This window comes from Vulpes vulpes, chromosome 6 (genome assembly GCF_048418805.1).
Source record: "Vulpes vulpes isolate BD-2025 chromosome 6, VulVul3, whole genome shotgun sequence".
Taxonomy (NCBI): Eukaryota; Metazoa; Chordata; class Mammalia; order Carnivora; family Canidae; genus Vulpes; species Vulpes vulpes.
The window spans coordinates 29019030-29042391 of record NC_132785.1 but is presented as its reverse complement, the minus strand read 5'-3'; the positions used below and the strand labels follow the sequence as shown (position 1 = coordinate 29042391).

At 36.6% G+C, this 23362-nt stretch overlaps 1 protein-coding gene across 9 annotated transcripts in view; it reads left to right on the top strand.

Annotated features, from left to right (window-relative positions):
- The window catches only part of TBC1D4 (TBC1 domain family member 4), a 177757-nt gene extending 160144 nt beyond the window's left edge, over positions 1-17613 (top strand). For all 9 annotated transcript variants that reach the window (XM_072760708.1, XM_072760707.1, XM_072760706.1 and 6 more), the window contains 6 exons: positions 1031-1189; positions 3758-4002; positions 7862-8021; positions 10165-10334; positions 13258-13434; positions 15258-17613. In XM_072760708.1, coding sequence (XP_072616809.1) covers positions 1031-1189; positions 3758-4002; positions 7862-8021; positions 10165-10334; positions 13258-13434; positions 15258-15491 — 1145 coding nt within the window. In that variant the 3' untranslated portion in view covers positions 15492-17613. The remainder of the gene's footprint in view (positions 1-1030; positions 1190-3757; positions 4003-7861; positions 8022-10164; positions 10335-13257; positions 13435-15257) is intronic.
- Positions 17614-23362: the final 5749 nt, after the last annotated feature.

Below are 23362 nucleotides of genomic sequence, written 5' to 3'. Positions count from 1 at the left end.
GTGCTTCATACTCTTTGACTTAAAAAACAAAGTTTTGGGAAGGTGCCTGGGTGACTCAGTGAGTTGAGCGTTCACCTTTTGGGTTCAGCTCAGTTCATGATCTTGGGGTCATGAGATTGAGTCCTACATTGGACTCTCGGCTCAGCACGGAGTCTGCTTGAGATTCTCTCTCTCCCTCTGCCTCTGCCCCTCCCACTCCTGTGTGCTCTTTCTCTCTCTAATAAATAAAAGAAAAAACAAAATCAAAACAAGGTTTTGGCATACTTTGAAATGCTGATGATACCCTTTGGTTCTCAAGTTCTCAAGCGTAATGGGAGTTAACATTTCATTATACATGCTGGATATTGTCTTCCCAGAGGATGTTCTAGAGCACTCCAGTTATGCCTTCATGTTGTACTGACCATTCTTATTATTTCATTCTTTTTTGACCCTATAAAATGCTATTTTATTCTCTTTTACAAAGTTCCCTGTTGATGTCAAGTATTTAGAAATTACAAGTATTGGCATTTGTTATTAGCTTCAAACCAAAGAAAAGGTAGGAATAAGCTGTGATACATTTCATGATTTTAGAATTTAGCCTCTGAAGCCAGACTCGGGGAGTTCTAATTCTGAATTTCCACTCCTAAACTTGGGCAAGTTGCTCGCTTCTTTCTGCCTCAGCTTGGCCATCTGCAAAGTGGGGATAATACTAATTGCCTATCTCACTGCGTGGTTTTCTGAGCACCGGTACAATGCTGAGTAGTAAGATACCCTCAGTGAATGTTGTATTGGGTGCCCGTCGAATCAGTGTTGCCTGATGCTGTTAACACTGCCTTTATTATTGTTATTTGAGTGTTTTCTTTTGCAAGACATCAGCAGATACAGGATTAAACTTATCAAAATATACTTCTGTCAGTACATCATACTGTGTAATCAGAGTGTGGCAACGCAGGACAGTATAGCTGCCTGTTTTCAAGCATTACATAGTTCCTCAGCTACAATTTAGCAGCTTCATTCCAGAGTTCGAGACTTTGCTTTTTTATCTTTGCAGGTGTTCCCAAAAGTCGGCGAGGAGAAATTTGGCAGTTCCTAGCCTTACAGTATCGTTTAAGGCACAGATTGCCCAATAAACAACAACCTCCTGACATATCGTATAAAGAACTTTTAAAGCAGCTCACTGCTCAGCAGCATGCAATTCTTGTGGATTTGGGTATGTTTTTGTTATATTGATTATTGTACAAAAGTAGACAGTAGGTTGCTTTGTTGAGTTTTTTTGGGGGAATTTTGCAATTTTTGTTTCTTAGTTTTCTTTGTTGTTTTTTGTTTTGGTGTTGCTAAAGGAGATTTATTGAATTATGCAGAGCTGCTGACTTTGCCCTTTCTTGAGGGCAAGTTGGCCTTATATTTGGTTAAAGTTACCATAAGTGTCTGAATACAGAATGAAGTGTTCATCCCTAAACTTGTCCCCCCAAAGGGGTATTATATTTGAATCACTATAAAGGTCATATTATCAGGTACTCTCAATTCCTGTATTTTGAACAAGTGACTTTCATTTGAGATAGACATTTATTTTCTCAATCAACATTGGTTTTAAAATATGTTAGAATATAGGTTAAAAGGGGCACCAGAAATTTAAACAAGCCTTTGACTCTCACTTTAAAAGGAAAACAATAAGTGGTTATGCTGTGGAATCATGAATATATCCCTATAGGGTGAAAGAAAAATGAGCTGTCCTAATATTATATGAATGGGTACTTGTTTCCAGTGACATCATCATAAAGCTATCTTTTTAAATGCTGAATTTCAAATAATTAATGGAAAGGAAAAATGGTATAGTTTTTAAATTACATTGTCTCTAATTTTTCTCTAATTTAACATATTTTAATATATCTTATTATTTAAAAATACGTAACAGATGGATTAAATATTGTATGTTGGCATTTGACTATTTCATCTGTATTCCTAGAGGGTGATATATTTAAAGTGGCCAGATATGTTATGTGAGCCATTTGGGAAAATAAGGGATTACCTTATACTTGGGGTCACCTTTTACTAGGGCATATAAAAATCACTGGTGAAAACCTGGTTGGTTTTGATCTCTGTTCCCTTTGGATGATAAACAGGTTTTGTTGGGAAAGGACCCAGCTCAGTAATATTTTTTTGAGTCAATATTTTCTGAAAAGGGGAATTTTACAGAGAAGAGACTTCAGTTCTTATCTGACTCTACCACTAAACTGTGGTTTTAGGCAAATTACTTTGCTTCTGAGTCTCAATCCTCTCATTTAAATGAAAACCTTGAAAGAGGCAATCCCTATGGATGCCTACAGATCTGTGGTTCCCTGACTAGAAGCTGATGACCAGATGAGAAATTAGGATGGTTCATTTAGGGCTAATCAAGATGTCCTAATAAAGAGAAGGAGATGATGAGATTAGATTATAAGGGAAGGCTGGGCAAGAGAAACTGGAGCTAGAATTAATGTCTTAGATAGAGGGTACATTTGTAGTTTTCTTTAGCAAAAATTTTAAGTAATGAAGTAAAATAATAATTTAAAAAATTGTTCATTTAACTTTCCTTGTAGCTTTCTGTGTTTCCTCAGTGTGTTATTTCTCCTATCTTCCCCTTGCTCTGCAGAATTAATCTTATCAGTTCCTGGGGGGTAAAACAACAAAAAACAAGATCACTTTTAAGCATGTGTGGTGGAAAATATTTAAAGATCTGGCATTCTCACTGACATGAATAGTCATTTCGCAAGGAAGCTGATACCCTCTTCATTTCTGTGGCATAAGGAAAGCCCCATGCAAGTGTACACAGCTTGGGTGATGAAGATGGGTTTGTTTCGGTGTTTAGTACCGGCTTGTCAGTGATCCAGAACTGATTTTGTTTGCTTGCTGGGCTGTCTCTATAGTAATTTTTATATTCAGAAGTGAATTTTAGGGGGGATTTTATGTGAAATCAGCTTGACTCTTTGTTTACTTGTCCTTTTTGTATATACTGAATAAAGAAAAGAGGTCTATGTGGCTCATAGTGGTGGTTTAAGAGAACAAAGGATATTTGGAAAAAGAAATATTTCCTGAAAGATAGACTGAATGTAAAACAAAACAACCTCAAAAAGTCCCTCCAGGAAAAGCAGGACAAAATCTGCTTAGGGACTACTAAGATTTCCTTTTAAGTAATATGATATATTTTTATAGAATTCTGATTTCAGTCAGAGGGTGGTCTTTTTTTTTTTTTTTTTTTTTTTGGAGAGAGAGATTGAGCATGAATGAGGTGGGGGGGCATATGTGCAGAGGGAGAGAGAGAGAGAGAATCTTAAGCAGGCTCTACACCTAGAACAGAGCCCAGCACAGGGCTCGATCTCATGACCCTGAGATCATGACCTGAGCCGAAATCAACATCAGAACACTTAACCTACTGAGCCACCTTGGCACCCTGGTCTTTATGTGAACTTAAAATTTATCTTGATTTATAGCCAGAATAGATTTTATATTCTATTTTCCTGGGATCTCTCCTGAAGGAGTCCTTAATTTGTTTGTGAATTTTGATGTTCTTGTTATTTCCTAGAAAGAAGTGCTTGTTAGCATCAAATATTTGCTTCCCTTTCATATGTGTATGAATTTGGGGCTTGCTAGAGAGACTCTTAGATGGGTAATCCAAGCAACTCTCACTGGTTCAGAAAAGAATGTTTGTTTATTCCTGGAAATCACTGCATTGCAATTTCACTTTTGTCTCCCAAGCATCAGGGTATCTCAAAAATATTTCTTTTCTCATCCTCTGCAGGAAGGACATTTCCTACTCATCCTTATTTTTCAGCACAGCTTGGGGCAGGACAGCTCTCACTCTTCAACCTCTTGAAAGCCTACTCATTGCTGGACAAAGAAGTGGGTTACTGTCAAGGGATCAGCTTTGTGGCTGGAGTCCTGCTTCTGCACATGAGCGAAGAGCAAGCCTTTGAAATGCTGAAATTCCTCATGTACGACCAGGGCTTCCGCAAGCAGTACAGACCTGACATGATGTCATTACAGGTGAGGCACACGGAAAGCTCTGACCAGAAATTGTAGCAGTAGCCCTCTTCAACATTAAAGATTTAACAAAATTTGGACCCACTGGTCTTGGAATTTGTATAAATGTAGAAGTGTGTTTTAAGTTCACGATCTTAGTGTGGGATTTGCACTTTGGCTAAACCTGTAAGTGTACGACATCCAAATGCAGAAAAACCGTCGAAGTTCCTGAAGGTAATAAATCAGCAATTCTAGAAAGGTAGTGGGTGGGTACTCAAGTCTCCTTCCCCTAAGTAAGCAAGTGGAGATGGAGAAAGAATCGAGTCCTCTTCTTTTCCTCAACTTATCCATTGAAAAGAATACTAGATCTTTATTTTTAATCTGAAAATATAATGTCTTTTTCTTTTCCTGTGAATGCATCAGTGGCAGAGAGCTGTGTCACAGTTCTTGAACTTACCATGTCTCCTGCCTTTATCATAATGTCAGGCCCTTCTAGAGGAATAGGTGTCAAAGTCAGTGGCACTATTCGGTGTGCTTTTCTTAGCACATACTGAAGAAACACTGTAAATATGTCTTAGTCATTTTAAGCAAGGTATTCCCTGCCACTGTGGTTTTCAACCTATTTTAGACACCGTGTACATACATTTCGCCCTTCTATAGTTTAAAGCCCACTTTTCTTAATGTATTGGTTCCTAATAAGCAGTGTAAATTTTATCTATAGAGATGATATGACAAACAGCCACTCACTCCAATTTAAAGCTTTTAGTAGTGAAAATATAAATGAATACTTCAAAGAGAGGGATGTCAGAGTTCTCCTCCTTTGAAATGAGGTAGGCAAGATGCCCAGTTAGTCATAATATTATGCTGTAGATAGAAAGCGAACTATTTTAAAAATGCTTTTTAAATATACTCTTTTTCCTGGTTCCCAAGGATCAGTTTTTACACTTAATATTTTAGGTGCCAATCTATAGACAAAAAAGGACTGGGTTTTTACCTTGTGAATATTACAGTAAATGGTATTTTCTTGAGAAGATCAGCGGAGAGGAAGTGGTCCATTTTTTTTCTTTAAGATGAAATTTTTGCTAGGGAGATAGGTGACAGATAGGTGATAGCTTTTCTCTCAGCTTTGGGTTTTCAGATGTGAGTTCATAATGGTCTTCACCAGGATATGTAAATATAGTGATTTGATTCCTAGTTGATCCCTATCCATAGGTCTGTTAACATTCCACAAGTCAAATAAAGACAATAAAAGGTTTTATTTTTTTACTTTATTTCTAAAGTTTATATCTCATGTTGGATAGGAAGCATTGGTGTTCTTGTAAGGAATTAAGTATCTCTAATTACCAGAAATAAGTTTGATATCTAATATTAGAATTTTTAAAGAATGGAAAGTACCGGTGAGTTGTGTTTGTTTGGGCCCATAAATAGAAAGATAGATGCAATTATCACTTTAAAAATGCAGTTATCTTCTATTTTAAAAATTCATCAATTTGATATCATAAAAATTCATGTAAATTGGATTATACATTTATATGGCTTGCATCTACCAAGAAATATTTTATGTCTATAATGACAATGAAGTTTTTTTTATCTTTGGTAGCATTTGTAGAGGCTGCAAGATTGGGGACCTTATTCTAGGATGATAGAACTTTTTGCTCTGTAAAGTGAGATTTAACACTTTTCCCCTTTCAGGAGCAGAAAGTGTTTTTTATCCAATCAATCCAATCAGTATGACTTTCAGAAGTGGAAGCAGCAGTGGGTTTGGATCACTTGATAGAATTTGTGATCACCTGGGTGTTGTGAGCTCAGGCACTGCTGGGTCTTGGCCTAGGTTCCTTTATCTGTGACATGAGGTTTGAGGTCTCTTTTAACTTTGTCTCCTTATGTTCTGTGGCTGCTGTTGTTGTGTTGAGTGTAAAAGCATTGTGTCTTTGTTCTTCCCTTTTCCCTGTCTTCTCTACCCTTCTCATCTCTCTCTACATCTCCCTGCTCTGGTTCTGCTTCTTCCAACAGAAGATTTGCTATATTATCTAGACTGTAGAAATGAAAACTTATTTATTCTTAGCAGATGGCATTTTGTTATTAAAGTTTTCTTTGATGGAGATTAAATTGTGTTTTTGTTTGCCTTTTTCAAAAGAAATTTAATGTAAACCTACCTTGATAGAAGAATGTAGTTTAGAAAAGGAAAAGGTTCTTTCAAAAAAAAATAAAACACTGCAGTATGCCTTCTTTGTCACAATTATAATGGAATAAGAACTGAATGCTTTTGACAATATGCTTCTCTTTATTCTGCTAGATTTCTTTGATTTCTGTGCTACCAAAATACTAACTCCTCTGTTGATATAGCCCAGTATGTTTAATTTCTAAATTGTAAATGGCCTAAGGGAAAAATATGATTTTCCCAACATGACTAATTGAGATAACAATCACATTCTTTTAAACTTTTATGTTTGACTATAGCTGAACTTCTTGTTTTATAGCTATGACTTCTTGTGGCTCTCTTCTTTCTTTCTTTCTTTCTTTCTTTCTTTCTTTCTTTCTTTCTTTCTTTCCTTTTTTTTCAGCATGTGTGGAACTTAGTTTCCACAGATATGTGTTACAGATAAAGATCAAACAAATAATTTGCCATATTTATATATAGTACTTTGATTTTTTTAGTTTTGTGCTATGGAAACAACAGTTGAATTCACAATATAATTGGTTATTTTCATGCATTTTTATAAAGCAAACTATTTAAGGATGATATTTTGATGATATCTTCTAGTGAAAGAAATTGTGCTAGATTTAATAAAATATCATATACATTTCATACCAAAATATTAAACTGATATAACTGATCAAGGAACCACTACTCAATATGTTAATATGTGGATAAAAATTTAAATTAAAGCACAATTCACGGGTGGCTCAGGTTAGCGCCACCTTTGGCCCATGGCGTAATCTTGGAGACCCGGGGTCGGATCCCGTGTCGGGCTCCCTGCATGGAGCATGCTTCTTCTTTTGCCTGCTTCTCCCTCTGCCTGTGTCTCTGCTTCTCTCTCTCTCTCTCTCTCACTCTCTTTCTCTCTCTCTCTCTCTGGGTCTCATGAATAGATAAATAAAATCTTGAAAAAAAAATAAAGCACAATTCACAAATTTATTATTTACTGCTATATGCTGCCTTTGTAATGCTTTTTTTTTGAAATACCAATAATCAAGCAGTAGCAAAATGAAATAATTTCTTCTTTTAATACTAGAGATAGACTATATTTTTTGCTTTAATCCTCTTTGTCATAAAAAATATGCTGCTGGAATACCTCAGATATTGGAAATCCTATCTCAAGCTTCTGGCTTCATCACATTCTAAGCCAGGAGTCTCCAGCAGCACTGATTGCCTGGTGAATTCTAAGCCAGAGCTCTATCATAAATCAGATGCTGGGCCCAGCAAGTAGAGACAACCTTTGCTTCTGAACTAAGTTTGATAGATCCTTTTGAAGGGAGGCTTTTCTGGAATTGGTCTGAAATTAGAATGGACCTTCCATGAGAGTCCTAGGCGAGGACAAATCTGATTAAATTCCACAAGTAATGCCTACATGAGGGAAAATGACTATTTCCATGTATATATGTGATACCAAAAAATACATGCTAGAGAAACTTGCTCAGTCATCTTATATGGATTCTTGGTGACTTGCTTTCTGACCTCAGTTAAATGAACTTGGACTTTAATATCAACTTTTACATATTAAAAATAAGATAATACTACTTTCATGCATTAAATAAATGTGAATTTGTTATTAAATATTAGGGTAATAAAATTAAAGTTAGTGTATTTTTTTTTTAAAGTTAGTGTATTTTATGCACAGATAAATGCATAATGTTTTTTTTTTCTCCAAATTAACTTTAGATTCAAATGTACCAGCTGTCCAGGCTCCTTCATGACTATCACAGAGACCTCTACAATCATCTTGAAGAAAATGAAATCAGCCCCAGTCTTTATGCTGCCCCCTGGTTCCTCACATTGTTTGCCTCTCAGTTTCCATTAGGATTTGTAGCCAGAGTTTTTGGTAAGAGATGCCTGTGATCAAGTGGAACAATGTCATTTATTCCAAGGAATATTCTCTCACCATGTGGTATCCCAATTATTTTATTGTATGTTACACAGAATAGCATATTGCTAATGGAAATTAATAAATGTGCCTGGCTCTATTCTGAGAGTAATTTGCTCTTAAATGAAATTGAAATTAAAAAGGAAAGAAGAATTGGACCCTGTGATGGAGCTCTTATTTTCATTTATACCCCAAGATCAGAATAATTTTCCAGACTTTTATACACATCCTTCTTTGCTTAGTTTGTGTTTTTGTTTTTCTTTTGTTTTTCAATACTGATTCAGAACAGAGACAAATATGTTCTCTGGTTGAGTCCATGGAAGTACCTATATCAATGTGAATTCTAATGACTTTTTAATCTGACTTTTGTTAATAGGCTAGGATAGGACATCTGAAGGATAGGATAGGACAGCATAACCAAAATTCCTGTTTTATTGCTTAAGTGACTCTCCTTCTATGCCAGTGCAGTGGTGGCACCAATCTCTAAGGCTGGGTGGCTCAGAGGAAAAAAGCACTGAGCACTGGCAGTAAGGCCTGAGTTATTGATTTCCTGTTTTGCTTCATTCCTGTGGCAGGCAGCAGGAATAATAAAAAGAGCTGATGACATGGTTTATATACTCTTTGGGGGTCCTTAAGTCTATTCATAAGTTTTTGGTTAGGTTTATCTAAGTCCATTATTTAAAAAACATTTTTTTAAAACACCTCTTGAGGCACTTAGGTGGTTGAGCGTTTGCCTTTGGCTCAGGTTGTGAACCCGGGGTCCTGGGATCGAGTTCCGCATCGGGCTTCCCACAGTGAGCCCTCTTCTCCTTCTGCCTATGTCTTTGCATCTCTCTCTATATCTCTCATGAAGAAATAAGTAAAATCTTAAAAATAAAACAAAACACCTCTTAATAGAGGTTTGTTCTTAAAAATGTTTAGGACCTCCATGATGTCAGAAAGGGCTCCCACAGTTTTTACATCCTGCTTATCTGGTATCCATGGTGAATGTAGTCAAGATTAGTAACTGTGCCTTTGCTAAATTGGAGCTTTTGGTCAAGTTGTGAATATCGGCCCGATTGTAGGTCATTACCAGCATTAGAAAAAAATGAGCTAGAATGGAATACAATGAAAATATCAGAGTCTATCATATAGCAAAGAAAAAAAAATGTTTAGAGAAGCTTCGTTTTTTAAAATATGTATGTAATATGGATACAAATAACAGATTACGATGTTTGATGTCTTTCTTATTGGGGGGTGTGGTTTAAAAAATTAAACCCTGTATTAGTGTAATATAGTCTGTAGAAAAAGTTCAGCAAAAGAACAAAATCAAGAACAGTAGTTGCTCAGTCCTTTTATTTGAATTTAGTAAAGGGTAAGGGAAAGATGGATGAGCAGAAGTCACAGTTTCCTGTTTTTTAAAGACTCCTTGTTGCTTATTACTGATTCTAGAGTGGCAAAGATTGAACCTTTCACGTAGAAATATTTGGTACTTTCAAAACTATTGCCTGTTTGTACTTTAGGAAGTGGAGGTCAGAGTCAGGGTAGCTTTTCTTTTTTTTCTATTTTACTTCTGATTTAGGTTATATATTGCTTATGATTTTTCTTTTAAAGTTTTTTCTTTTTAATTTCCTGCTCTGATATAGGTTTAATTGCATATTAACTGGTTCATTTACTTTTTTATTACGGTAATGAGAGTTTAAATAGTACTAATTGATTCTGTTGATTTGTTTTTGTATTTTCCTTGGGAAGAAAAATCTAAGTATCAGTTGAATAAGCCTCTGTAGGATTACCTAGTCTCCGTTAAATTTGCCACTAAAAAATATAAATACATAGACAAACATATATATAATTAACCTTTTTTCTTTTTACCCTGGCTTTATCTGAGATTCCCAAATAAGTAAGAAAAATACTTAAGCATCTGTTTATTTGTGTCAGTCATATTATTATTATTATTTTAAATCTAGGCAATTTTGACCATATTCTTTTGCAGAATATTCCATGGTTCCGCTGCAGTAATTAAAAACAACCACAAGAAACACAAAAAGCCATTAGCACAGAGTACACTTTTTACAATAGTGAGTGCATAATTTTGATCATGAAATTGTATCTCTTTCTTTAGATATTATTTTTCTTCAAGGAACTGAAGTTATATTTAAGGTTGCACTCAGTCTGCTGAGCAGCCAGGAGACACTTATAATGGAATGTGAAAACTTTGAAAGTATTGTTGAATTTCTTAAAACCACACTACCTGATATGAATGCATCTGAAATGGAAAAAATTATTACCCAGGTATGATTAAAATGATAATAATAAGATATAAGATCATTTAGCAGTTTCTCCACTAATTATGTATTAAATACATTAGCATAAAAACTTAATTTTTGTTTGATAGATTTTTTTTATTTGATCAGATACGTTTTAGTTGGAAATAAGATTATCGTGGAATTTCTACTTTGTGACATTGTCTATATGGCTATACACATGAAAAGTGGTTCAGTGCTACATAAGGAGTGTTTGATGAATCTTTCAATTTAGACCAATGATAAGACTGAAGGCAGGGCCGACAGAGTTAGGAAGACATAATAAATAAATAAAAATGAGATCCACTTACCTTTGTGATACTCTGTTTTAAAATATATAAGGAGTACACGTGCCAAGAGCCTAGGCTTTGGAATTAGACAGTATGAGATTTGCATCATGTTCTAACTCTTTTATTATTTGGTGGGCTTGTACATATCTCCTTAATCTTCTGAATCCTAGTATTCTCACCTCCCAAATAGGACAATACTGATCTGAGAGGTTTTGTGAGGCTTAAGTGAGGAAACTTCATATATCAATCAAGGGCCCTTGCAGCAAACAGTCTATCTTCAATGATTCAAACAAAGGTACCATTTTGTAGAGGTTTGGGCATGGTTAAGAGAACCAAATGTGGATATCCAGGAACTAGTAACAGAGGGAGGAAATCTAATAGTGTTACCAAGCCCAGTGAGTGCCAGAAATATGCAGGAGGGGTTTCTGGAGGTTTTTGTGCTGGCGATGAACCAGGCAGGATAGGATCAAGGAAGAAAGACCAACCTCTTTCTCCTTTTCTTTCTGATCTGCTGGGTGCTCTTCTGGGCCATACCCAACCAGAGCTAGCAAGAAAGGAATTGTGAAAGGGGGATGCAGGTCACAAGGGTCTGTCTCCCAAATCCAGCAGAAGAGATGAGGGCTGAGAATGGATATGGGAAGAAAACAGAATAATTAGTATACCATATATCTAGTCCCTGGCTCTTCATAGAGACTAGGTTAAGTGGTAGTTATATATATTCATGTTACTTGGATGACATGAACAAGCTTAAGATTCATAGATGACTGCTTTAAGAGTATTGATAAAATTTACCACTTTCCTAGAGGCACTTGGGATAACAGATAAAAGAGTTTAGAGCAAGAGAAAGGGAATTTGACATCTTGTTCTGGTGCCTTGCTACCTACTAGCTGTGTGACTGTGGGTAAGTTTCAAGCTCTCTGAGTCTCAACTTTGTCTCCTACAAAATGAGAATAATAATGATGTTCCTGTTACATTTTCATGTTGTTTTTAGGAGGAAATTTAACCAATTAGGGTGGAGCATTTTATATGCTGTAATTCACACTATAACATGAGCTCTTATTCTATGACCTATAAAAGTTTCTTTTTATAAAATCGAAGTCGTAAGCAGATTCTGTAAATATCTGTGGACAGTTTTTATTTGTTAAAATACTCTGTAAGCCGAAAGATGTAGCTTTTATTTACATATGTACTTGTTTATTAATTCTTCAGAAATATCTTTCTGGACTGGCAAGCAATCAGAGATTTGCTTTTAGAGAAGTGATAATCTGATTTGAAGTCAGATCACCTCACCTTCTAAAACTAAAGAGGGAATCTTTTGGCTTTAGAGATTATTGCTAGAATGAATGGACAGAATTTATAGGCAGGTAGATTTGAACTTGATATGAGAGATTTTTCTAACAGTTAAGAGTTGATTTAGTGGAATGAACTGCTGATATTAAAGGAGACCTTGATGAACTTTATTTAAAATATGGTCACTATGAATATGGTCACTATGAAAAATGCCAATAATGCATAAAAGCACAAAGGAGAAAATAAAAGTAAAAAAAAAAACAAGAAAGAAAAGAAAACCTGCTAAACTACCTTTACACATCTCTCTTTGTTTACATATAAATCTTAGGTGAAATCATACTATACATGCTATTATGTAACCTGATTTTTTAATTAAAATATGCATGGAGTATTGGACATTTTTTTCATGCAATAAATATAGATCCATGCTATCATTTTTAATGGTTGGGTAACAGTCTATTGTGTCCATGGTTTCCCACTAGGCAGGGAAAAAGTGATGCTTATTGGAGAGGGAGGGATGTCCACCTTGTCTAGATAATTCATTTATATTCTAAAATTTGAGTACCTCTGACAGTAGTAGGATAAATAAGTCGGTTTGTTGCGGTTTCTTTTCTCCCCATGGTATTAGTGTAGACACCATTGCTTAAATGCAGCTGTTGCCTCTCCTTCCCTTGCAAGTTTAGACTAAGGAGGCATTACCTATACACCAACTGATAAGCAAACTGTCTTCCTGCTTGGTGGCAATTTGGGAGAGCAGAGGCATCCTTGAAGAAACCCTACAACTCTGGACAGTACTCAGGCTATGCAGTTATGAAGATTTTCTGTGTGGTAGAATGTGTTGTTACTCCTAAGAGGCCCACATGGATTAGCAAATGGATGAAAATATTTAGCATAAGACCTCTCTGCCCTACTGACAAATTATTAGCAGTGTTTTTGGTTTCTTTACTATGAAAATAACCTATGCAATTTTGCTTGCTAATCAGCAAAGATTATCTCTAACATAGATAAGAATTACTCAGTAACTATAATGTTATTTATCTGGCATGCTACATTTTTCGAGAGTTATCAGATTATGTATATTTTGGTTGCAAAACACTCTTGAATATTAACTTATGCTAGTGTTTTGAATTCATTATGAGAATGTTTCAAGTGTGTAGAAATCATCTATTTGTCCTTATATAGACAGTCACACCTGTTATTCTTCCTCTTGATATGCCATACTATTCCTCATTAGTAAGTATTTGGAAGTCTATATGAAGCACACCAGATACACAAATTGTATTTTGATATACATTCTAAAGGCCAGACTAACCCATGGTGTCTTCCTGGCAGGTTTTTGAGATGGATATTTCTAAACAGTTACATGCCTATGAGGTGGAATATCATGTACTGCAGGATGAGCTTCAGGAATCGTCATATGCCTGTGAGGATAGTGAACCTATGGAGAAGCTAGAGAGGGCCAATAGTCAACTGAAAAGACAAAACATGGACCTCCTAGAAAAGTTACAGGTAAAGAGATAAATATTTGATCTTAAAAGCACTTGACTGCCTTCTCCATGCACAGAATTCTATAAGGAATGATAGAGATGTGACATGGATTGAACCATTGCTGACAGAGGGTCTGTGTGTCAGACTGTGTGCAAGTGTTCTGGGGGCTACAAATGCACATATGAACTTAAATATCACTTGGGAAAGAAAATATACATTTACAAAATATTAAATTTCAATTCAAAGCAGAATCTGGTTAAATACCTATAGGGTGTTAGACATATTTGGCTAAAGTTCAAGGGAGGAGGTACTGAATATGGGAAATTGGGAAAGCTCTGGAAGACCTGGAGCTTGAGATGGACTCTGAAGGATTGGTGGGAGAAATGAGTGGGGGGTTGGTATAAATAAGGAAGATAGGGCAGGGCAACAAAGTAAGCTTGGGGTCAGTTGAAGATTTATGTTGGGGAAATATGGGATAAATATGATGGAGGCAGAACTGTTGATAACTTTCAGTGTCAAGCAGAAGAGCATGACTTTGGTCCTGTTGAGAGAGAAATCTCTCAGAGTTTTTGAGTTGTACTGTAGAAAGATCAATCTGGAAACCTTGATGAATACAGATTTGCATGGCAGAGAAGGTATGGAGACTAGCTGGAAATCACTTGCAGAAATCTGGGAACAATGAGAACTGTGTAGAATAAAACTCACTGAGATAGAAAGAAAAGGAGGCATTTTGAGAGAATTGAATGACATCATGTAACACATAGTCCCTGCCATCAAGAAGTTTACAATTACTTGGTAATATAAAATACTATGTATTTATTTATAAATGCACATTTACAAATGCAATAAGCAGGTTACTATAAGCTAATATTCTGCACCTGCAACTTGTATGCTGTGTACTGTGTATCCAGGCCCTGAAGGGCAGGGCTTAAGAGTGATCAGTGGAAGGGAGCTTGGAAGGGGAACCTTCTAGGAGGTGAGGGAGATGAGTTCTGAGTTAGAGCTTAAGAGCCTGATGTCTCCTTAGTTTCTGTTACCTCCCATTTCCTGACAAGATACCAGTCCCCAAAGCAGAGAACACTAAAACTCTGCTTCTATGTGATGAGTCCCCTGACAAGGAGGCTAGGAGAGAAAGGCTTAGAAAGGAGGGATCTCTAGAGTAATTGCTCCCCAAGGATAGGAACACTGACTTCCTTCAGTTATCTTACATAAGCTCTTCCTTATTAGGGAAAGTGGGTTTGCATTTGCTTTATATTAATTATAATGACTTTTACTAATAGTTACAAATTTTTTCATTGACAGTTCAATGTGTCATCATCATGTCTTGGTTCCCAAGTTATGTGGAACCCCTGACAGCCACTGAAACCAATAGGATCCCAATTATGTGTTTTTACAAAACCCTATATTTCTCGTCAGGGGGTGGAAAGCTTCTTTTAGCACCTCTGGGCAGCATCAGAAATCTCCCATTTCTCCTTCAGCCAGATGCCACTCGCTCCAGGAGAATATGGTGATGCCCCCACCATTGCAGGAGGCTGATTTAAGATTGCATTTTTGTTGTAGTCAGTGAAATGAGATGTCTTTTGTCAGTACTTACAGTTATATTTTTGAGATATTGGAAAAACTCCACGTCACAGAGGATTTCAAAGTATTTGATTCATATACTATTTTGTTATGTAATACAATATGATCATATAATACAATATGATTTTGTTATGTAATACAATATTAAGGTATAATACAATACCTTAATATATGTAAGGTCTGGCAACTGTTCTGATGAGGAACCAGGGTCTTCAGATTTTTGATTTGGAGGAATTTGCATTTTTCTTCTTTCTCCCAAACAGATAGCTCATGCTAAGATCCAGACCTTGGAATCCAATCTGGAAAACCTTTTGACCAGAGAGACCAAAATGAAGTCTTTAATCCGGACTCTGGAACAAGAGAAAATGGCTTATCAAAAGACAGTGGAGCAAATCCGGAAGCTGCTGCCAGCTGATGCGCTCGCCAATTGCGAATCACTGCTAAGAGACCTCAACTGCAACCCTAACAACAAAGCTAAGGCAGGAAACAAGCCATAACTGAAGGAGCGCCATGTCAGCAGAACATGCTTTTAGAATGGTGAAGAAGGGAAGCATCTGCATGCTGCTGGCCCAATGCTGGACGCAGGAGCTGACGGAACCACTGGAGTTTGGTGCTGAGCCCTAGTCCTAGAGGGTGGACCTCGCTCCCATTAGAGTACGCTGTTCCTAAGCCATTGTATATATGTAGACTGGTGGTTTTTTTGTTGTTGACTATGTACATAGACACAAAATGGACGTGAAGAGTTCATGCTTTCAGATCAAAGGAGTAGATGTATATTTAGAGTAATTTTTTAAATCAAAACTTCATGAAATCCACACCAAAGGGAAGTCAAAATGAAATTCTCCTTGGACATATGTGAAATCATTTTGTCTTTGTAGTGAAACAAAGCTAGAGCATCTTTATATATTAAAATATACTTGAAAAAAATGAATGTATTTTTTTCTCCAAAGAACAGCATGTTTCACTCAATCGTGGAGCGGTAGAAACATTTGTGTAACTTTATGTATATCTGTCTTAAAATCTACTGACATTATGTATATCTGAGGAAATGACTGACTGCTGATCATGCTCCTATGGGTTTTTCAGGAAGGTAGGGGCCTTCCTCCCCTGCGTGCTTTGTGCCAACTAGCATGTTGTGTCTACATGCATTTTGAGTCAGTTTAGGCATTACTTTGGACGTGCATAAGGAGAAAGAAGACATCATAGCAGAGTCTACCCACCCAGCTCATGATGAAAAAGAATGTTGCTAATTTCCCAGCAAATTAGACCAGCATTGTTATTCAAGCTAAAATATCAGGCCTCCACAATTTAATTTAGGTCCTATATTGTCTAGATCAATTTTCTACTTTTTTGTTTATATTACTCCTTACAATCTTGAGTGGACTCCCTTTTACTTGGTGCCATAGTTGGTGACAAGGATTTGTTATTTTTCCACTTATGGGATCTAATTTAGTTCTCTCTACCTTAAATAAAAGGGAAAATATGATTGGTTTTTTAAGGATAATATGCTGTGTTGAGACACCTTTTTTTTTTTTTTTTTGGCCAATTGACAGAATCTAATAAGCTCTCAATCCTCTTTCCTTGTATGTGAAAGTTTGTGAGAACTGTGTAATGTTTAAGAGTAAACTGTTGAAATCCATTGGAGAGAAGTGGAAAGTGGCTCCAAGCCCTTCTAAGACCTAATTCTTTGTTTGAACTCCCAGCTTCCTCAGCCTACAGCTTATCAGAGGATATTCATGCATGCTGGGTATTATGGAAGGAAAGTAATTTTCTAAGTACACAAGCAGTTCTCCATTTCAGAGATGATTCTATGATAGTGCCTCTGAAAGTTGATGCAGCATTTTTGCCTTTCCAAATAATATTTGTCATCACTGCTTTTTGCAGTACTTATCACAGATGGATCACTTGGGATAATTTTCTTCAGAGGGAGTTTTTTATACACTAGCTACAGTGTATTATAGAGTAGAAGGGCATCGCTCTCAAGGTTTGGGAAAGCCTTGAAGAGCAGATGATAAGCATCTGAACCCTCCACCTCTACACCATTACTCAGTATAAATGTAATGATTCTAGTTACAAATCAGCATGCCCTCTAATCCAGGCAGTTTTTTTTTAAGAAAATAAAGTCTTATTAGTAAAGTTAATATTTCTAGTTCTAGGAAATTCTGATTCTAGGCCTCCTGTTAAGTTGGGGTTACCAACTAATTTGTTTCTTGGATTCCCCCAAATTTCTCTATTTGTAGGAGAGGTTTTCTCTATGAGGAATATGATAAATATCATCTGATTACTGTCTGGTGATGAAAATTACCTTATGTATGTGATATACAGGTGGTAGCCAAAGAATCTTTAAGTTGGGAAAAGAAACCTTTTCCTTTTGGTTCAATTTCAAGTAAATTTTATTCTGGATATTCAAAGTCAGCATTATGAGTTATACTATGGTGTTCAGAGATTAAGTTGTCTTGGATACAGTATTTCTTCTGAAAATGAATTTTCTTTTTCTTTTTTGTGATTTTTTTAAAGTGTTGCACCAGTTATGCTTATGCATTGTTACATCTTCTGATTAATGTTACATCTGATTAATGTAATGTCTAGTTCATTTCCAATAAATACATTGCTATAGTTTCCTTGGCTTATTGGTTTTTTGTTTATAATAGGAAAGAAGATGCTCTTGGTTAGAGTTCTTTACAAAATCTGCATGAGCTGAGCTATTACTTAAAATTGGTTCAGTAATAATTCTTTTTAATAGAATCAGAACAACAAAGATAATTTACAGAAATATTTATGAAAGTCTGTTGTCAGTTACTAGTTTTCAACTTCTTTCCCAATGGAGCCTCTTTTTTTTTTTTTTTTAAAGATTTTATTTATTCATGAGAGACACAGAGACAGAGAGAGGCAGAGACACAGGCAGAGGGAGAATCAGGCTCCATGCAGGGAGCCTGATGTGGGACTTGATCCCGGGTCTTCAGGATCACACCCTGGGCTGAAGGGGGCACTAAACCGCTGAGCCACCCGGGCTGCCCCCAATGGAGCCTCTTGCTAATGAATACAAAAAGAAAAAGATAACCACACTGACATATTTGTGTTCTACTCTTTTTGTTTTCTATGCCTCCTCATAGACAACAAGGGAGAGAAAGAGGATATGAAAATACAATTTTTTAAAAACTGGGTTAGCTTCCAAATAATTAAAAATACTTATTGATGGATATGATGTGAATGTGTTTACATATCACATATATGTTTGGAATATTCTCAGTTATGTTTGTAATCCAATACAAGGATACTGGACCTTCTTGCTAATTTTAGGACTAAAAGTTTTAGATATTTTGCATTACAGGTGGTAAACACTTTGAATGTCAGTGTAGGGTTACATAGTATGGTCTTTTAATATCCATGTTCACTTACCATTTTATGACCATTTCACCAATTTGTTTTCACTGTGCTAGATTAAGAATAGGAAATCTGTCTTGTGAGGTATTTGGTCTGCTACCACAATGTTTCACTCTTAGTCAGCTGAGATATATTGAGAAAGCACTAACTAGATTTAAGGTGGGAAGTTTTAGATCTGAGTTTTGGCTCACCACTCTCATTTATTCATTCAACAAATAGTTTCCGTAAGCCAAGCTAGATGCTGAGTACTCAGAGGTGGATGTGCTTCCAGTCTACAGACAGGGGGATAATTAGGAAGCAAGAGGGTTTATACTATTACAGGAACATAAAGTAATCCAGATGAGAAACAGTCACTCAGCCTAGACTGCAGGGACTAGTAGCCCTGGGAGTTTGTGTCAAAAGTGTTTGGAAGAAGTGATGCTTAACCTGAACCTGGAATAGCCAGTAGAAAGTGGGTAGGTTGTGTTAAACAGGATATGAGTGAGAGAGGATGGTGTATTTCTGAAACCACAACTCATTTCTTAATCCTGAAGTACAGTTAGTGCTCCCATGGGACAGAGGTGGGAGAGGAGTCTTCTGGCAAACATGGACTCAATCATGAAGATCTTAATAGACCTTGTGAAAGAATTTAGACTCTACCTAGAGAGAATAGGAGCCAGTAAAGTCCAGTAACCTGAAGAGAGACAGAATTGGATTTGCTCTGATCTAAACCCAATTTATACATTGGACAGAAACTAGGAAATGGCAGACTGCAGTTTGGTGATTTCCATAATAATCTAGCCCCCAAAAATAAAATAGCAAAAGCCTGATCTAGAGTAGAGGTCTTGGAAAAGTAAGTCAGTGTGGACTTCTGTCTCTTTGACAGAGTTAGTTACTGAAACCTGCTAATTTTATCTGCAAAATATGTGTGCATTTCCCTCCTTCACTACTGCAACTACTTTTATTCATCTCCTTGCTCTGGTGGGTTAAACTGAGATGATTTCCATTTCTGGGGATAAACTCCTAAGTCACAGATATTGAACTACTTGGTTTTTGTTTTGTTTATTTAGAAATGGAAGCAGAAGGTGGTGTCAAAGAGGAGAAGGATCTAGGATAGACAGGGAATCAGCTGGGGATATAGGAAAAAAAGCAATAGAAGAGATGATGAGTGGGGCTTTCTGGAGAGACATGCCAGTTGCTCAACAAGCCTATTCTCCCATCTACCTATGCCGTTGAGTACAATGTCATTTTCTTGGTTCCACATTACGGAGCCAGATTTGTTTTGCTTCCAACCCCACTTCAGGGTGAGCAGCACCAGAGGGCATGCCAATGGGTGCCTACTCAAGTATAGGTTATCCTCTCTTACCTGCACTGCTCCTCACCTCAGAGGGACCTTCCTAAAATATAAATCTCACCCAAATTTATCTTCAGCTTAAAACCATTCAAAGGCTCTTCTTTCCTCCCAGGATTATCCAATTTTTAAGATGACACATTTGGCCTTCCATGATCCTGTACTTGATAACCTATCTTTGTCTCCTGCCTGTGGCCCCATCTTGTCCTTTCCTCTAGTCAAATTATTTAAGTCTATCTTTTCCTGAAGCAACTTTTTGTTTTGGACAGCCTGCTCCCTTTCTGGAGAGCTTGGGAGTGCTCCTTCCTGCATTCCAATGAGTTTACTCCCTCAGAACACCCTTAGGTCTGTGTAGTAAGACAAACTGACCACCCTCACTACCACCCAGGGAGTGGTGTCATAGCATTAGTTACCTGGGAAGATGTGAGTGGGTATTGCTGAGCTTCACAGACATCTCAGGGTTCCCCAGATGAGATTACATAAATGTAATTTTAAAAGCTAACTTAATCATTACACTATAATAAAAAAAACATACTAATAGACTTTAAGTAAATTGAGAAGTAGATGTAATTTTATTTAGCATTTTGTTTTTTGATGACCTAGTATGGGTCAGGTGTTTTGCTAGAAGTTGGGACCTCAAAAATGTCTCTTGACTATCTTGAGTCAGTTCTTATCTGATAAATTCAGTTTTAATGAAAAAAGAATCAGGAAGTATGGAGTGATACTTTGTAAACTGTGAAGGAATTCTAGTGCTTTTACCTTTCATCATAAATAAATACTATATGCCATGTACTATATACAATTTGTACTGTATACAATATGTACTATGCACATAAGGAGCTAGTGCATAATTCAGGAATGTTATTTATAAGACTGTAATGTGAATGGTGCTCCTGGAGCTGTGTAGTATAGGAGCTGATAAAATATATTACATACTAAATTTTATACATACACATATACTGAGAACTAAGACCATGTATCTCATCTTATGGTCTATATTAACATGGTTTTACATGTTAATGTAAACATATTAACATTGTCCTCATTGGCTTAATGTTCCTATTTAATGTTCCTATTCTGGAAGACTCCTATCTGGACAATTTAATTTACTGTTGTTCATTACAGGAAATTCCAAAAGATTCAAAACACTTCAACAGTTTATACCTCAACACTCTTTGAACCCCTCATCCCAAAATTTTCACCTTCCTTCTTCCACCAATCTTAAACTGTTATATCATGATCTTTACCCAGTCTTTTTTTAAGATTATATATATAAAACTATATATACATATATATGAGCATATATTTATATATATACATATTTATAGAGCATGAGTAGGGAGAGGGGCAGAAGGAAAGTGAGAAAGGGAATCTCTAGCAGACTCCACGCTGTAGAGCCCAATGCGGGGCTGGATCCCAGGACCTGGAGATCATGATCTGAGCTGAAAACCAAGAGTCTGACGGTCAACTGATTGAGCCACTTGAGTGTCCCGATCTTTATGCAGCCTTAATCAAATTCCACATTGAGGGCAGCCCAGGTGGCTCACCGGTTTAGCGCCACTTTTAGCCCAGGGCATGATCCTAGAGACTCAGGATTGAGTCCCATGTCAGGCTTTCTGCATGGAGCCTGCTTCTCCCGCTGCCTGTGTCTCTGCCTCTCTCTCTCTCCTCTCTCTGTGTGTATCTCTCATGAATAAATAAAATCTTTAAAAAATATCCACATTGAAATATCCACCTTAAACTTAGCTTCTGAGACACAACCAAAGCTCTATAGAGTTAGTGTTCTCTCATACTATGATAAGCAATAAACTCAGTGCTATTTTATCAACAGGTTGTTTTAGTGACTTTTGGGTGACACACCCAACACCTTTATGATAGGTAATGATGATTATCTATCATTCGATAATATTTTTTATTCTATATACCTGTACTCTATAACATACATGCTCTTCTCTTTTTCTTTCTTATTTTAATCTCATACTTAATCCCCATATTCTTTTAAGTCCCCTTTTCCCTGAGCCACATTTTGTCTCAGATACCTTGGTAACTTCCATCAATATTTCATATCACAATCTGTGGCTCCTAAGAACAGAATCAGTGTTGACCTTCCAGGATATGAACAATATAAAGCAGAAAAAAAAAGTTTGGCTTGAATTAAACATTTCATTTACTATCATATAGGTAAGGTCTATAAATGTCATTACCTGGGCATTCCAATGAGATAGCTCCTAAAACTTCATTTAAAAAGAAAGAGGGAAACATGAGATTCTTTGAAGAGAAATCAATAATCTTTATTCTCATCTGTAAGGTCGCTTTAGATAAAATAGCACCAGGATCTGAGAGCTTCAGCTGTGATCTAATTGAATATACTGGCATAGCTAATGAACAGGTAACTCAGAAGAAAATTAATTAGTCTTGGATAGTCTTTGGATAGTCCTGGCCTCCAAAATCCAAATGCTCTGGCCCTTCTGACAAGTCTGTCCTTGTTATAAGATTGATGTATCACATGTGTTGGACAGACATTGCAAATATCCAATTCACTGTACTGCCGTTGTCTCCTTGTTCTTCTTCTTTTTTTTTTAATGTATGCCTTTAAAGTAGGCTTCTGTTTATGATTTAGTTTTTTTTCTGTCATAGAGGCTAGGCTAGTTATAAAAGTGCAAATATTCAAGTCCCTGTGACATTCCTGTTTTTCTATATAAATTAAAGACAGGAATTCTGAATTTTAAAAATTGTGGTAAAATACACATAAAATTTACCATCTTGGGATCCCTGGGTGGCGCAGTGGTTTAGCGCTTGCCTTTGGCCCAGGGCGCGATCCTGGAGACCCAGGATCGAATCCCACGTCAGGCTCCTGGTGCATGGAGCCTGCTTCTCCCTCTGCCTGTGTCTCTGCTTCTCTCTCTCTCTCTCTCTCTGTGTGTGTGTGTGTGTGTGTGTGACTATCATAAATAAAAAAAAAATTAAAAAAAAAAATTTACCATCTTAATCATTTTAAGTGTAAGTTCAGTGGCACTAAGTATATTCACCTTGTGTAACTGTCATCACAAACATCCATCCATGAACTCTTCATTTTTCAAACCTGAACCTCTGTGCATATTGTTTTTTTAAAGATTTTATTTATTTATTCATGAAAGACACAGAGACATAGGCAGAGGGAGAAACAGGCTCCCTTCAGGGAGCCCAATGTGGGACTCGATCCTGCGACTCGATTCCGGGACTTGGGATCACGCCCTGAACCAAAGGCAGATGCTCAAACACTGAGCCACCCAGGAGTCCTCCCCACACCCCAATGCATGCCTATTAATAACTCCTAAATCCTCCCTTCTCCCAACCACTGATAACTACCATTCTGTTCTTGGTCTGAATGAATTTTACCTCACCTGTGTGGGATCACATTGTACATGTCTTTTTGTGACTGGCTTATTTTGCTTAGCATAATGTCATCAAGGATCATCCATGGTGTAGTACATGTCAGAATTTCCTTCCTTTTTAAATTAAAGCTTAATTATATTGTATTGTATGTATATACCAGATTTTGTTTATCCATCCATCAGTAGACACTTGGTTTGCTTCTACCTTTTGGTTTAGACAAATAATGTAATATGTGTACAAATATCTCTTTGGGATCCTGATTTTAAACATCAGTCACAG